The following is a 15,811-nucleotide window of genomic DNA, read 5'->3' on the forward strand; positions in this document are numbered from 1 at the left end:
AACTATAATTACATGTAAAAAGACTAAAATGACCCCTATAGGGCAAACTATTACAATACAAAATTTATATATATATATATATATATATATATATATATATATACATACATACATATATATTTTAACAAACGGGTCAAGTTTAATTCGGATCCAAGTAAAACCAGACCCTACTTGATTTGAAACGCTGGTACCGAGTTCGGACCCGGGTCAATCAAACCCACCATAAGAGAAACCATACCCGGATCCTATAAGGATTACATGAACCAAACCCGGACCATACGTGATAAAACAATATTTTTTATCATTTGTACATTTAAAAATTGTGGATTTTAGTCAGAACTCGGGTCGGACACAGGTTTGGTATGAAATTTTACAAACCATATTCGGATCCATATATTAATTGGACCCTCCGGGTCTGACTCAGAATCTAATCAGACCTTATTTATCACCAAACCCTTACCCTATAGGGTTTGGTACGGGTCGGGTTCAGGTCAAACCTGACCCATTGACACCCTTAGATATTTGGTCTTTCCAAAACTAACCAACTTTTGAAGTAGAGAATCAAATATAATATTGATACTCTTCACATCAATGATCTCATGTGGAAAAAGCAGCAGCTTGCAAGTTTATTATCTGGCAAACATTGCTAGCAAGATGAGGTCCCACTACCTGAATCGCATGATCTATCCATACTGTTGGATAACTTCGAGGAATGTCTGAGATAGATGCTCCATCTCTATCGAATCTTTGACTCTACCCAATTGGCTATTCTAGTGGCCATGCACAAACGAAACACCAAAAAGGGCAGTTATAAGGGACTGAGCATCTTTAAGCTGAATTTAGAGGATGAAGGATAAAAAAAATTAGTTGGATAAGAAGGCAGAGAGAAATAAAGTGAAGATTGTCTCAAGAGAATCTTCTTAGATATCAGCCTATGTGATGGGGGGACTCTCCAACAAGAGAGGGAACCATCATGTTAAAATCCCCCAAACAAGTTGAAAATGGGGTATATCTAGAGGATTCATGCTTCTTACCTCAAAATGAATCATTGGTGACCATAAATCCCTTTATATAGAGACTACAAATAGGAGAGTGAAGCAACCTCTACAAGCTTATTATCCTATAATGAGCAGATAAGGCATTTATTTATTCTTTTGAAAACAGAAAATCCTGCTAATAATGGATAGCCCAAGTTCATTGAAGGTGAAGGTAGAGAAAACAATACCCACTTTAATGCAAGATTCCTATTGAGCAGACTACGAGGCACCACTCCAGACAGCATGTTATCTTGCAAGTACCTGAATTTTTCATAAGTAAAATGTTAGTAATGTGTTAAATAAGAAGTCATAGAAATTAACAGGAATTAACAAAAGCATCTTCAAATAATACACATTTGAAGAACATATATCTCTAATATGTAAATATGCTTCCCTACCATGCAAGAAGTAAAAATCTTTGATTTATTCATTATTAAAAAGTTAAATCTATGTTAATCAAGCACTAAGATTTTGGGTTGAATGAGATAGCTGAATGATTAGGTTGCAATATCATAACGGAGGGGTCTTGGGCTTGAATCCCACAGGGCTTGTCCCCAGCGTGCCTATTGAAAAACATGTGTTAAGGCTTCAACTTACACTTCCCTGAGGTTTGGTAAGGCTGCCAAGAATGAAGGCACTGCACCAGTTAAGAAGTTGTTCTCAAGATGACTGTAAGAAATAAATGCATCAGCCCTCCATCAAAAAGTGAAAAATAGCAAGACCAGTCATTGAAATGCTTATTACATGATCTTCAAATCGACGCATCCACTTAAGTCAGGCATTGGACCAGTGAGTGAATTGTTATTGAGCCACCTGAAACAATTAATTAGGCATCAAAAGTAGATATATCAACAAATGCATTAGATCTATTAACACTTACAACTCAACTAAGCCAGTCAAAGTTGCCAGTTCTGGAGGAACATTCCCTGTCAAATTCTTTCCAGTTAAATGACTGCAAAAAGATGAAGCACTTGGAATCAGTTTAACGCATGACATAGCAGGAAGAGAATGAATAATAGTAAGCAACTAACCAAAAACATAAAGGAGAAAAACAGGAATTCAAATTACATTGATACTATTCTCGGCTGTTGATCCAATGTGCATTGCACCCATGACCAAGAAACTGGTAAGCATGGATCACCACCTTCTTGTGCCCAATCCGCTAGTGGATAAAGTGAACATAGACTAGCAACAATTGATGCTGTAGTTGTAAAAGCCTTACATTAGTTATTCCCACTAATTACAGTTTCTTTCTTGGTGGTATATATCCACAAAACTCATTAAAGTAATTTAATCATGAAAGGATAAGTAATAAAAACATTGAAATCTAGAATGTGCACATACCATCTTGAGAACCACTATTAATCTGCACATATTTGTTTATCTCAAAAGCATTCAAGATAGGACCCCTGGATGAATCAGATGTTTTTGCAAATTCAAATGACAAGACGTAAGGAAGGGATATGTTGGGGTATCCCGGTTCATACAACCTGAACCTGCCTTGAGCATTTTCTTGAACATTTACTGAGGCTTTGCTGTACTCAGGCATGCCTGGAAGCATAAGCCTGAATTTCCTGGTTTCGTTCGGTCCCAAATCTTCAAGTTCGGCAAAGTAAGAAACTGCCCAACCAAAACCAGGGAAACCCTCCAAGTTCAATCGATAAGTTAATGTTCCATTTCGACCAACTACTGCTGTTTGCATCACTTTCTCTGGTGGTCTGTCATTTCTGTCAACATCTATGGACATTCTAGTTGATACTTTAGAGGTTCCAGGTGCAACATCAACAAGAAAATTTGCACTTTTTAAAGAGTCAGACTTCCATATTCTATCAAATGGATCATCAGGATATCTGGAACATAAGAAGTAGAAAAGTGAAAACTTGATTAGTAAAAATATTGTCTTGGCAATTGCAATGTTATTGGAGTTTCGGAATTAACAGCATATTCTCATACAGCCAAACTATTCCCTGCTCACCACTTGCTACAAATAAGCACAATTTAAGATGCTATGGTTTATGTGTTAAAATGTAAACTGTAATATATATATATATATATATATATAATTTAATATTATTATATTTTCTTTTATTATTTTCTTTTTCTATTTTTCTTTATTTTCTTTTTTAGCATCTAGTTCAATAGAAACTAGATACTTGATCTAGGAACTTGACTGTGCAAATAGCTGTTGGACTGTAGTCCAACAGCTATAATAAATGTTGTTGGACTGTAGTCCAACAGCTATAATAAGAGACGTTGGACTACAGTCCAACGTCTCTTTTGGAGAGCTCAAAATGAGCTCTCCTCTCTCTTCCACTTTTTTGTATATATAGGGGTGAACCCCTTCAATGTAAATTACTATGCTTCTTAAGCATTTTTTTCATGAATAAAGTATTATTTATTTTTCTAAGTGTTCTTCCTTTTATACCCTTTCAAGGGTCATGCTTGTAGTGTCTCCAATAGACACTTGTTTGTGAGTTATTCGTGCATTTGTTGAAGACCACCATTTCATTACATGGTATCAGAGCTACGAAATCCTTAGATCTTGAAGTGCTTCTACCTCGATTTCTGTGCCACATTTACAAAAGGTGTTTCATCACCTTGTTCTTGGCTCAAGAAGATTTGTTTGAAGAAAGGCAAACTTGTGCTACAAAAAATTTTGGTTTTGTATCCTCTCTTATTCCTTTGTCTACTCTTTTTCTTTTCTTTTTATTTCTCTCTCTCTCTCTCCTCCTATTTATTCATCTCTTACCCTTGTAAAAGATGGATGACAATGATAAGATCACCATCATTCCTATGAAGCTAAATGATACTAACTATGTAATGTGGGCTTCGATTATGAAGCACCATATTTGGGGAAAAGGTTTATGGGGTATAGTGGATGGTTCCGATTTGGAACCTAAACTATCTCTTACCAAGAAAGAGGGTGATAAAGAGGTTCCTCTAACGAAAGAAAAGAAGAGTAAGGTGTTAGCCACTTATGAAAAGAAATGGAAAGAGTGGAGGATAGGGCATGCAAAAATTATGTCATGGCTCATCAATAGCATAGACATTAAAAAATGCTCTAGTCTAGCTAAGTTTGAGCATGCCGATAAGGCTTGAGAATACCTCAAAAACATGTATTCCCTTAAAGATATTGCACATGTATGCAATTTACAAGAAAAAGTTCGGACAATGACTCAAAAAGATAAAACTATTCGAGAATATTATAATGAGTTGTCCGAACTTTGGGAAGAGTTGGCTCTTCTTGAGCCCAAATGGCATTGTGTCGAAGATATCGAGCTTCGCCAAAAGCAACTCGATATAAAACATTTCTATCAATTTGTGAATGGTCTAAGGCCGAAGTTTGAATCCACCAAATCGGCCCTATTACATCGTGGAAAAATTCTTTCTATTGTTGATACTATAGAAGAGCTCACTATGGAAGAAAATAGACTTAGAAAAAGTACTCCAAAAGTTGATGATGACTCAGTTTTAGCTGTATCTAGACCGGGGAATCACACTCGTACTTACAAGCCGCCTCATTTTGGAAGGAAAAACGGTGACTTTGATAAAAGAAAAGTTATTTGTCATCATTGTCATGTAGGCCTCAATGTCCAAAGTTAAAAAGAAGAGAAGAAAAAAAAGTTGCATCTGTTAAATCCGAGTCAAAAGATCAAGATGCACCTGTGTCTATGGCTCAACTGATGGAAATCCTTCAACCTCTTCTCAAAGGGGTATCCTCCTCAACCGAAGCCTCAACTGGAGCGGCAGTTGCATCTTTCTCCGGTCCAGGTAACTTTCCTTGGCTTCTAGATTCTGGTGCATCTTTTCACATGACCCCAAATGTTAATAGTCTATCCGAATGTCTTAAAAATAACTCAAGTGTGTCAAAGGTTTTTACAGCCGATGGCACATCTCTTGAAGTAAAAGGATAGGATGTTTTAAAAATCTTCAAAAATCCAAAAAAAAAATTATCCCAGAAGTTAGATATATCCTTAAACTTAATTTGAATCTCTTATCTGTCTCGCAAATATCTGATTATGGATGTAATATATCCTTCTCTTCTCATGCTTGTTGGGTACAGGATCGCCAGTCAGGGAAGCTGATTGGGGAAGGCCATAGAGAAGGAGGACTCTATTACATGGACTTTTTGGAATTACCCAAGAATGCATTTTGTTATAATATTCAGAAATTAGAATTGGATTTATGGCACAAAAGACTTGTCCATCCTCATATGTCTAAAATTCAATATTTTCCAAGTTTGGAAAAATTTTGTAATTCTGAAAATTTTTCTTGTAAAGACTGCATTATTGGCAAAATGAAAAGGTTACCATTTCTTAGTAGAATTTTTGTTTCCTCACGACCACTTGAGTTAATACATTCGGATGTTTGGGGCCCCGCACCAGTTATTTCCAAAGGTGGTTATACATATTATGTCATTTTTGTTGATGACTTTTCTAGACCTACTTGGATTTATTTTCTTAAACATAAATCTGATGTCTTTGCTAACTTCCAAATATTTCATAAAATGGTTAAAAATAAGTTTCAAAATGATATTTTCGTTTTTCGCACTGATTCAGGGAGAGAGTTTATGTCCAACGAATTCAAAGACTATCTCAATTTACATGGTATTACACATCAAAGATCATGTCCACACACTCCACAACAGAATGGTCTAGCCGAACGCAAACATCGGCACATTATGGAAACAACTAGGACATTGCTAATTGCAAATCAAGTTCCAAAAGGTTTTTGGGCTGAAGCGGTCCTAACTGCCACCTACCTCATTAATAGGATGTCATCTTCCTCATTAAAGAATACAACTCCAATAGAAAAGCTTGTTAATTTAACTCCAGATTATTCTAGATTAAGAGTCTTTGGATGCAAATGTTTTGTTTTCACCAACAAAAATGACAAACTCTCTCATCGTGCAATCTCATGTGCCTTTTTAGGATATGCTGATAATAAAAAAGGCTACAGGTGTTTCGATTTTCAAAATGACAAATTATATGTGTCAAGAAATGTATCTTTTTTGGAAAAAGAAAGCTTCTTTGAATTTGAAAAATCCAAGGATGCTACTGAATACTCGTTTTTAATTGATCCAACTTCAAAATCCAATGAATGTGATGTTGGATGTGACCTAGACAATGATCAAAGTCCTATTGTTGTTGAAAATGATAATAATGAAGAGCAAATCCATAGGGATATTAGTCTACAATATTCAAGACGTAGAGAGCAAAATCTTTCATGTGCATTACAAAAATACTTTGAAGTCTCACCTAGAAGAACGTCTAGAATCTCTAGACCTCCAGAAAAATTTGTGTCTTATGAATCTATTTCACCCACGTATAGGGCCGCCATTACATTAATACAATCATATGTTGAACCATCATCCTATTCTCAAGCCAAAACTCATATAGAATGGATAGAAGCCATGAAAATAGAATTGGATGCACTAGAAAAGGCCAATACTTGGACGATCCAAGATATCCCTCCAGGTAAGAAACCTATAGGTTGTAGGTGGGTATACAAAGTCAAAACCAAAAGTGATGGGACCCTGGAAAGATATAAGGCCCGTTTAGTAGCAAAAGGATATGCCCAAGAGTATGGCAATGATTATGAAGAAACATTTGCTCCTGTGGCACGTATAACCACTGTTAGAACTTTAATAGCCTTGACCTCCATTAGAACATGGCCTATCTTTTAATTATATGTCAAAAATGCTTTCCTGAATGAGAATCTCGTTGAAGATGTATACATGAAAGCCCCACCTGGTATTAGTATCCCTAAGGGTAAAGCTCTTCATCTAGAAAAAGCTTTTTATGGTCTTAAACAGGCTCCAAAAGCCTGGTATGACCGATTTAGTCATGTTATGCTTGATATTGGTTTTCAACCTTGTTTAACTGACACTGCTTTGTTTGTTAAGAAATCTGATGCAAGCATCATTATTCTTCTTCTCTATGTGGACGATATGATCATCACCGGAGGCGACAAACAGGGAGTTGCAAATATCAAATCTCTTCTTAAAACTCACTTTGAAATGACTGACTTAGGTTTATTAAGATATTTTTTAGGCATTGAAGTTGCTTATTCCCCTCGGGGGTATTTGATATCTCAATCTAAATTTGCTCTTGATATCGTTTCCAGGTCTGGAATTACAGATGATAAGAAAGTAGACACTCCAGAAGTTGTCAATGTTAAAATGAAAATTGATGATGGAGAACTTCTTAATGATCATACTCCTTATAGACAACTTGTTGGAGCTCTTTCTTATCTTTCCATTACTAGGCCAGATATAACTCATGCGGTTCATACAGCCAGTTAGTTTCAGCATGCTCCCACCTCCGTGCATATGAGAGCAATTTTGCGTATTATTAGATACTTAAAATCCTCTCTTTCACGAGGACTCTTCTTGTCTGCTTCATCTTCATTAAATTTAATTGCATATACTGATGCTGACTGGGGAGGTGATCCCAATAATAGACATTCAACTACTGGTTTTTGTGTCTTCCTAGGAGAAGCCTTAAATTCGTGGAGGTGCAAGAAGCAGCAGAAAGTCTCTCTTTCCTCCACCGAAGCTGAATACAGAGCCATGGCAACCACCACTATGGAGGTTGTTTGGCTCAGACGATTGCTAGCGGATATGGGAACTAAAGCAACGCAAGCTTCAAAGATGTGTTGTGACAACAAAAGTGCGATCTACATTGCAAGCAACCGGACATTCCATGAGCGCACTAAACACATTGAGATGGACTGTCACTATGTCAGAGAGGAATACTTACATGGAACCATTGATCTGCCATATGTTACATCAGAATATCAATTAGCAGACTTCTTCACCAAGCCTCTCGCTGCTCCCAGATTTCACTTCCTCTTGGACAAACTTTCGCTCCTTGTACCGTAAGTTTGAGGGGGAGTGTTAAAATGTAAACTATAATATATATATATATATATATATTATTTAATATTATTATATTTTCTTTTATTATTTTCTTTTTCTATTTTTCTTTATTTTCTTTTTTAGCATCTAGTTCAATAGAAACTAGATATTTGATTCAATCAAGTTCTTGTTGGAACTTGACTGTGCAAATAGTTGTTGGACTATAGTCCAACAGCTATAATAAATGTTGTTGGACTGTAGTCCAACAGCTATAATAAGAGACGTTGGACTACAGTCCAACGTCTCTTTTGGAGAGCTCAAAATGAGCTCTCCTCTCTCTTCCACTTTTTTGTATATATAGGGGTGAACCCCTTCAATGTAAATTACTATGCTTCTTAAGCATTTTGTTCATGAATAAAGTATTATTTATTTTTCAAGTGTTCTTCCTTTTATACCCTTTCAAGGGTCATGCTTGTAGTGTCTCCAATAGACACTTGTTTGTGAGTTATTCGTGCATTTGTTGAAGACCACCATTTCATTACATTATGTTATATAAATTTATGTCACAAAAAATATTTCCAAATATTTTCGGAAGTTCCTCCAAGGGGTGAATCACTTTCTATCTTCCATCCCTGTGGTCTATGTAATCTCTATTTGCACATAGTTTGTCAATAAAGTTGTAGCAGTAATTCTTTTCTGAGGAAATGTAACTCGCAAGTGCATATCATTTGAGTGGATGACATCAAACTTGGCCAAATCTTTTCCCTCCAAACAATTGTGAAATAATGTGGTTGCGCCTAGCGAATTAGCACCACCATTTAGGGATGCACAACGAGCCGAGCTAGCTCGAGCTCGACTCATTTAAGCTCGGCTTGAAGTCATTCGGGTAGATAAACGAGCCGAGCTTGAGCACAAGCTCAAGCTCGGTACACATAAATGAGCCGAGCTTGATCAGACAATCAAGCTTGATTGAGCTCAATTAGCCCGATTAAGCTCGGTTTGCGTAGTTATATAATGCATAGTATATGTTGAGATTAAGAGGTTTTAAGTTTTAAGTTTATTTGATATTGTTGAGAATAAGTGGTTTTAAGTTAAGCCTTTTTATATTAGAGGCTATTTGAAATTATGTTTTCACAATGGGCTTAGATGTAATTATTCTTTTTAGCCTCTCTCTATTTAACATAAAGAGAAGCCCTAATAATGAAGTGAACGTGTTTTATCTGTGCAGCCGTCTCTCTCTCTCTCTCTCTCTCTCTCTCTCTCTCTCTCTCTCTCTACCTCTACCTAGGGTTCGGTGCTTCTTTCTACATGGTATCAGAGCCATCGATCGTGGGAGCGTGATCGAAAAGCTTTTGTTAATAAGGTCAGCTGGTTAGATTTCTGTGTAAGATCTGATGACAGATCTGGAGATCTGTCATTAGATCTAAGGAAGCAGGATGCGTGACCCCCTGCAGTTCTGGTAGCTCCTCTTTTTTTTGTGATTCCCTGTTGCCGAGTTTTTTATCCCTGTCGTGATTTCCTACCCCGATTTCCTGCTGTGATGTCGTGATTCCTTGTGATTCCCTGCCGTGATTCATGCTGAGTTGTATCTCTGCCGTGATGCCGTGATTTCCTGCATTGTTTTGTTTTCGAGTTCTTTTATTGTCGTGGTTTCTGTGATTATATGGCTGGGAGTAGCTGTCATGAAGTTCTATTTTTCTGCATGCTCAAGTTATCGCTGGTTGTGAAACTGGATGGTGAGTTCATCTCAGATTCTATTTGAAGATGAATATCAGCAGTCGTGATTCCCTGCTGTGTCGTGATCTTTTGGCTGGAACGTGTGTGTTGTGAAAGCAGCATGTTAATCTAATTTTTTTTTGTGGAAGCAGCAGGCGTGATCCCCTGCAGTGTGGGAAAATATTGTGTTTGTGGGAATTTTGTTTGTCGAGGGATTCTGTGTTGAGTACTGCTACTGGTTGTCGTAGTGGTTGATGCGTGATGGTAACACACGTTATTCCCTGTGTCGCTTGAAGCCTGTCCAGATTTTATCTCTGGTGTGGAAAACTGTGTAGTCGTGGAAAACTGACGTGTGATAGTCTGAAAACCAGACACATCGTTATCGGGTTGGATGTATGATCTTGATTTGCAACCTATAGCCATCCGTGGTTGAGGTGGAAGGTTTTGGTCAAGTTTCTTTAAATCTATTTTTGAAGTTTGGATCTGAAATGTCGAAGGTCGTGTTTCTCAGATTTCATTGGTGAAGTCAAAACTTGATATAGTCGGGTTAGTAGTTGATTGTGGGTGTGCTCGTGTGGTTGCTCCTGCATTTTGTGAATCAAGCCAATTAGTTTATATTATGGCTCAAGTGGTTAAATCAGATGCAGATTCCTCCAATGATTATGTAACTCTTAGCAGGGCTAAATATGACGACCTCCTTGCTTTACGATCATACTCTTCGAAGTCTTCTGTTGCGGAGGTTGTGTGCTCGGCAGGTGATAGCCTATCTGGTCAAGGTGATAGGTGGATCATTGACTTTGGAGCCTCTGGTCACTTGTGCGGAAATTCGAGTAATTTTTTGAGTTTAAAACCCGTGACTGGTCAAAAAGGGGTACGTCTTGCTGATGGTAGTTCTTCTCCCCCAATTGTAGGGCAGGGAAACATGTCTATTACCCCTACTCTTCAATTGTCGCATGTTCTTCATGCTCCTTCGTTTCCACTGAATTTATTATCCGTCAGTCGAATGACAAAAGATTTGAATTGTAGAGTGATTTTTTATCCTATGGGGTGCATCTTTCAGGACTTGCTGACCAGAAAAAGGATTGGTGGCGGCTATGAAGAAGGTGGTCTGTATTACCTACACCAACCAGAAGTTTCGGCCTATTCTGTTGTTACATCATCCTCAGGTCCTCTATTGTGGCATCATCGTTTGGGTCACCTTCCAGTGACAAAACTTCGTCGTGTCATTCCTCATATACCTCCCTCAGTTTCTTTTCAGTGTGAAACATGTCAATTGGGAAAACATTGTCGAAGCTCTTTCCCTTCTAGTCAGAGTCCGTCAAGTCAAGGATTGTTTGATCTTCTTCATGTCGATGTGTGGGGTCCGAGTAGGATTCCGAATAGGTCTCAGTGTCGTTATTATCTAGTTATTGTTGATAACTTCTCAAGGTTATCGTGGGTGTTCCTGTTAAAAGATCGGTCTCAAGGTCCTGTCATTCTTAAATCTTTAATTACAGAGATAAAAACTCAATTTGATGTATGTGTTAAAATTGTTCGCACTGATAATGCTCTTGAGTTCAAATCCAAAGACTTACTTTAATTTTATTCTGTTAATGGGATTCAACCCCAATTTACATGCCCCCATACCTCCCAGCAAAATGGGGTGGCTGAGAGGAAACATAGACAAATCCTTAATGTTGCTCGGTGCCTTATGATTCAATCCAATATGTTTGCTTCATACTGGGGCGATGCGGTTTTGACAGCCGATTTTCTTATAAATCGCATGTCGTCAAGCTCTATAGAAGACCAGATCCCTACTTAAATTCTCCATCCAAAGGCTCCTCTCTTCCTTATCCCCCCTAAAGTTTTTGGATGTGTGTGTTTTATGCATAAGCTGGGTCCGGATCGAGATAAACTTGCTGCACAGTCTATTAAATGTGTTTTCCTTAGGTATCCTAAGAACCAAAAAGGATATCGTTGCTACGACCCTATATCTCATAAAGAGTATGTTAGTGCGGACGTTACCTTCTTTGAGTCTATTCCTTATTTTTCAAGTACTACTCCCAGACTACAGGAGAGCCTTGGTGATATCCTTCCTCTGCCGATTCCTCCCTTTCCGTTAGAGTCGTTTCCTCCTCAGTCCTTGGTTCCAGCGTCGGGTGTGTCTCACTTCTGAAACCCTCCCATAGTATACACTCACAGGGTACCTCCTACCTCCATGCCGCCATCACCTCCTTCTCCTCAGGTAAGTATTTCTGAGCAAACTGTTGTCCCTACATCTGATGTTGAACTTCTCATTGCTCTGCGCAAGGGAAAGAGACAGTGCACTCTTTATCCCATCTCGCAATTTGTATTAGAAGCTAATCTTGGGGCATCTATGAAGAATTTTATTTCTGCTCTGTCTGCCTCCTCTGTTCCGCTTCATCACAGTCAAGCTCTAGTCGACTCCAACTGGATGCAGGCTATGCGTGATGAGATGAATGCCCTATGGTCTCGAGGCACTTGGGACTTGGTTGATCCTCCCACAGATGCAGATAGTGTAGGCTGCAAATGGGTATCTAGCATTAAATATAACTCGGATGGGTCGATTGAACGGTACAAAGCCCGGTTGGTTGCAAAACGCTACACTCAGACTTATGGTGTTGACTTTTTTGAAACTTTCTCCTCAGTTGCTCGTCTTGGCACTATTTGTCTCGTTCTTTCAGTTGTTGTGCACCATGGATGACCCCTGTTTCAGTTGGATGTCAAGAATGCCTTTTTATATGGGGACTTGCATGAAACTGTCTACATGCAACAACTCCCAGGCTTCGAGGTTCAGGGGGAGTGTCAGAAGGTGTGTAAGTTGAAGAAGGCTATTTATGGCCTGAAGCAGAGTCCGCGGGCATGGTTTCACAAATTATTTAATGTAATGTCGAGCTTTGGATTTGTCAGGTCAGCTTCAGATCACTCCTTGTTTATCAAGAAAACCAGTACTGGAATTGTTGTTATGGTGGTATATGTCGATGACATCATATTAACAGGGAGCAGTGCCCAAGATATTTCTGCAACAAAAGATCATCTTCAGAAGCACTTTGTTACTAAAGATCTTGGTCACCTTCGATATTTTCTGGGTATCGAGGTTGCAAGAAACATAGAGGGCTTAGTGTTGTCTCAAAGAAAGTATGTGTTGGACTTATTAAAAGAGACTGGAATGCTAGGAGCTAAGCCAACTAATATTCCAATGGATCCCAAAAATCACGTGTTCGATGAGAAGTCTGACTATGTGGATAGTGCCAGCTTTAGATCCTTGTGTTAAAATATAGCTTGCGTATGGATCTGGGCGCATGGTATGTTAATGAAACACATGTTGTATTTCTCTCATTAATGGCATCCTTGTAATATCTCTGATATTACAAGGGATAGTTGTATAGCTGCTTCATATATAAAATGGTTAGGGCTTGGAGATCGAGCTATCGTAAGCCACCCCAGCCATTGTTCTCTCTCTCTCTCTCTCTCTCTCTCTCTCTCTCTCTCTCTCTCTCGCGCGCGCGCGCGCGCGCGCGCGCGCGCCCGGTTTCCTGTAGATGTTGTACCAGATATAAAATCTGATACGGTATCAAAGCACAGGCCATCCTGTGCGTGAAGAAGCTCTGGAACAGCAGATTGTGAACTGCGTGAACAGCGTGTTCCTCCTTTCGCAGATCGTGAACTACGTGTTCTTCCTTTCAGCGTGTTCCTCCTTTCAGCGTGTTCATCGAGATGGGGACAGCATGTTCATCGAGAACAGCGTGAGCAACAGATCGTGAACAGCAGCACTGCGTGAACATCCTGTGTGTGAAGAAATTCTGAAACAGTAAATCGAGAACAGCAGCCTTTAAAATCTCATCCTCTGAAATCTCCCCTTCTGAAAGTTGGTACTTTTCTTTTCCTTTCAGCGTGAACAGCGTGTTCATCGACTGTGTTCATCGAGAACGCAGATCGTGAACAGCAGCTCATCGACTGTGTTCATCCTAAGTTCTCTCTTTTCTGTTACTCTATCGTCTGTGTTGGTTTCAAATTTTTTTAAAACATCACCGACTGTTGTTTCCCTTTTTATTTCAAACCAGTTTTGATTCCACAAGTTTCCTTTCCTTCATTGTTGTTTTAGTGTTCTTTGTGCAGCACTTTTGGTCGTACAGGTATATGCCTTATTACAGTTTTACTGATTGATTAAGTGATCTCAAATCTGTTTATTTCTTTTCATTCATCTTGTTTGCTTATTCATTATTCCACTGATATGGATTACTCTTCGTCTTCACCATCCGGTCCCTCTGCCAATTTCTTGAGTCAGCTTGTTACAGAAAAACTTACTCATTCTAATTTTTTGACCTGGAAAAGGCAAATCCTTCCTTTTATACGAAGTCAGGATCTCGATGAACATTTGGATGGTTTAGTTCCTATACCACCACGGCTTATTTTGCAGGAAACCAAGGATGAGAAAGGTGACACAATTACCATTTCCATTAAGAATCCAGAGTATACAGTTTGGAGGAAGCGGGATCAGTCTTTGGTTGCTTATATTACGTCTACACTCTCTCAAGAAGTGTTGGTTACTCTTTCAGATGATTGCACTGCGGCGGATCTGTGGAGTAAGTTGTCACAGACTTACTCTCAGATATCAGAATCCCGAGTTATGTTCTTGAAAAATGAATTTCAAAGTTTGAAGAAAGGCTCCATGACAGTCATGGAATACATAGGCCGCTTGAAGAGTATTATTGATCAATTGTTTGTTGTTGGAAGTGCTATTGCAGATAAAGATAAAGTTCAACAACTTCTCAATGGATTGGGTCCTGACTTTGACATGTTTACCACAACTTTATCATGCCTTCCTCACTTGCCCACTTTTGACGACCTCCAAGTGAAACTTCTCCAGCATGAGATGATTATGAAGCAAAGGGCAGAAGGAAATGAATCAGCTCGTCCTCATTCAGTTTTGGCCATGGACACTTCTGTAGGTTTTGGACGATGGAATGGAGGGCATCAAGGAGGCAGAGGCCGCGGACGTTTTGGGCAGGGAGGACGTGGTATCTTGCCTACACCTAATATTTCAGGGGGGTTTAATACAGGGAATCAGAGGAGAGTGCCCACTTGTTTCTTATGCAACAAAAGAGGACATGTGAAAGCTGATTGTTGGTTCAATCTACAAAATAGAGGAAAAATAAACAAAATTGAAAATAAATCCGCTACTGCTGTGGACACAAAAGGGCCATCCATAGATGTGCAACAACTTTTGTTATCAGCATTGTCACAGATGACGATCAAGCAAAATGAACAAGGTGAATGGTATGTTGATTCAGGTGCCGCCACACATGTTACGGGTAATGCGGGTAAGTTATCTCACTTATTGCCTTACTTTGAAAAAGGTAGTATAGTTACGAGAGATGGAACTTATCACTCCATTAGTCATACTGGCAAATGCACATATCCCTATGTCAAAGTCCTCACTTCACTTGTCCAATGTCTTTGCTCCTAATATTAAAAATAACATTGTTTCTGTAGCTAAACTTGTTGACGATATGAATTCTTTCGTCGAATTTACTCTCTCTTCTGTTTATGTTAAGGATCTACGAACGAAGGAGACGTTCGCTAAGGGGGAGCGACAAGGAAACATGTACGTCTTCAGGGAGATTCCTTCAGTGTCTTCGTCTTGAGTCTCAGTCCTCCAGTTGAAGTCGTCCAAGCATTCTTCAGTGTCTTCGCCTTCAGAGTCTTTGTTTTTTCCTTCATTGGAAGTTTTTAATTCATCTCATTGTAATAAGCCAGATATTTGGCATAGTCGTCTGGGACATTGTAGTCGAGGTTTCGTTGAAAATCTTGTATCTGATGGTCTCCTTCCTTCCAGAGTCTAGTTTATGTTCATTTTCTGATAATAATAATAAATGTTCTTCATGCGAACTCTGTAAAAGTCATGTTCTTCCTTTTCATATTATAAATAAAAGAGCTTCAAAGCCATTTGAGATTATTTGTTCTGATGTTTGGGGACCTGCACCTATTCCTTCTCTTTCTGACAGTCGTTACTATGTTATCCTTATTGATTCCTATTCCCGTTATACTTGGATATATTTCTTAAAACACAAGCATGAAGTTTTTCAAATATTTCGGGAATTCCATTCGATAGTCAAAACAAAGTTTGCTTGTGATATTGTGCATTTACAATGTGATGGTGGAGGAGAGTATTCATCGAACGAGTTTATTGCCTTTC

At 38.7% G+C, this 15,811-nt stretch overlaps 1 protein-coding gene across 1 annotated transcript in view; it reads right to left on the reverse strand.

Annotated features, from left to right (window-relative positions):
• The window catches only part of LOC149812249 (putative LRR receptor-like serine/threonine-protein kinase At1g67720), an 85,794-nt gene that overhangs the window by 45,146 nt on the left and 24,837 nt on the right, over window positions 1-15,811 (reverse strand). The window contains exons 4-9 of the mRNA XM_089992632.1: window positions 2,382-2,887; window positions 2,106-2,238; window positions 1,918-1,989; window positions 1,782-1,850; window positions 1,635-1,706; window positions 1,230-1,298 (exon numbers count right to left, since the gene is read on the reverse strand). Of these exons, the coding sequence (XP_089848758.1) occupies window positions 1,230-1,298; window positions 1,635-1,706; window positions 1,782-1,850; window positions 1,918-1,989; window positions 2,106-2,238; window positions 2,382-2,887 (921 nt within the window). The remainder of the gene's footprint in view (window positions 1-1,229; window positions 1,299-1,634; window positions 1,707-1,781; window positions 1,851-1,917; window positions 1,990-2,105; window positions 2,239-2,381; window positions 2,888-15,811) is intronic.

This window comes from Nuphar pumila, chromosome 17 (assembly GCF_984573655.1).
Source record: "Nuphar pumila chromosome 17, dmNupPumi1.hap1.1, whole genome shotgun sequence".
Taxonomy (NCBI): domain Eukaryota; kingdom Viridiplantae; phylum Streptophyta; class Magnoliopsida; order Nymphaeales; family Nymphaeaceae; genus Nuphar; species Nuphar pumila.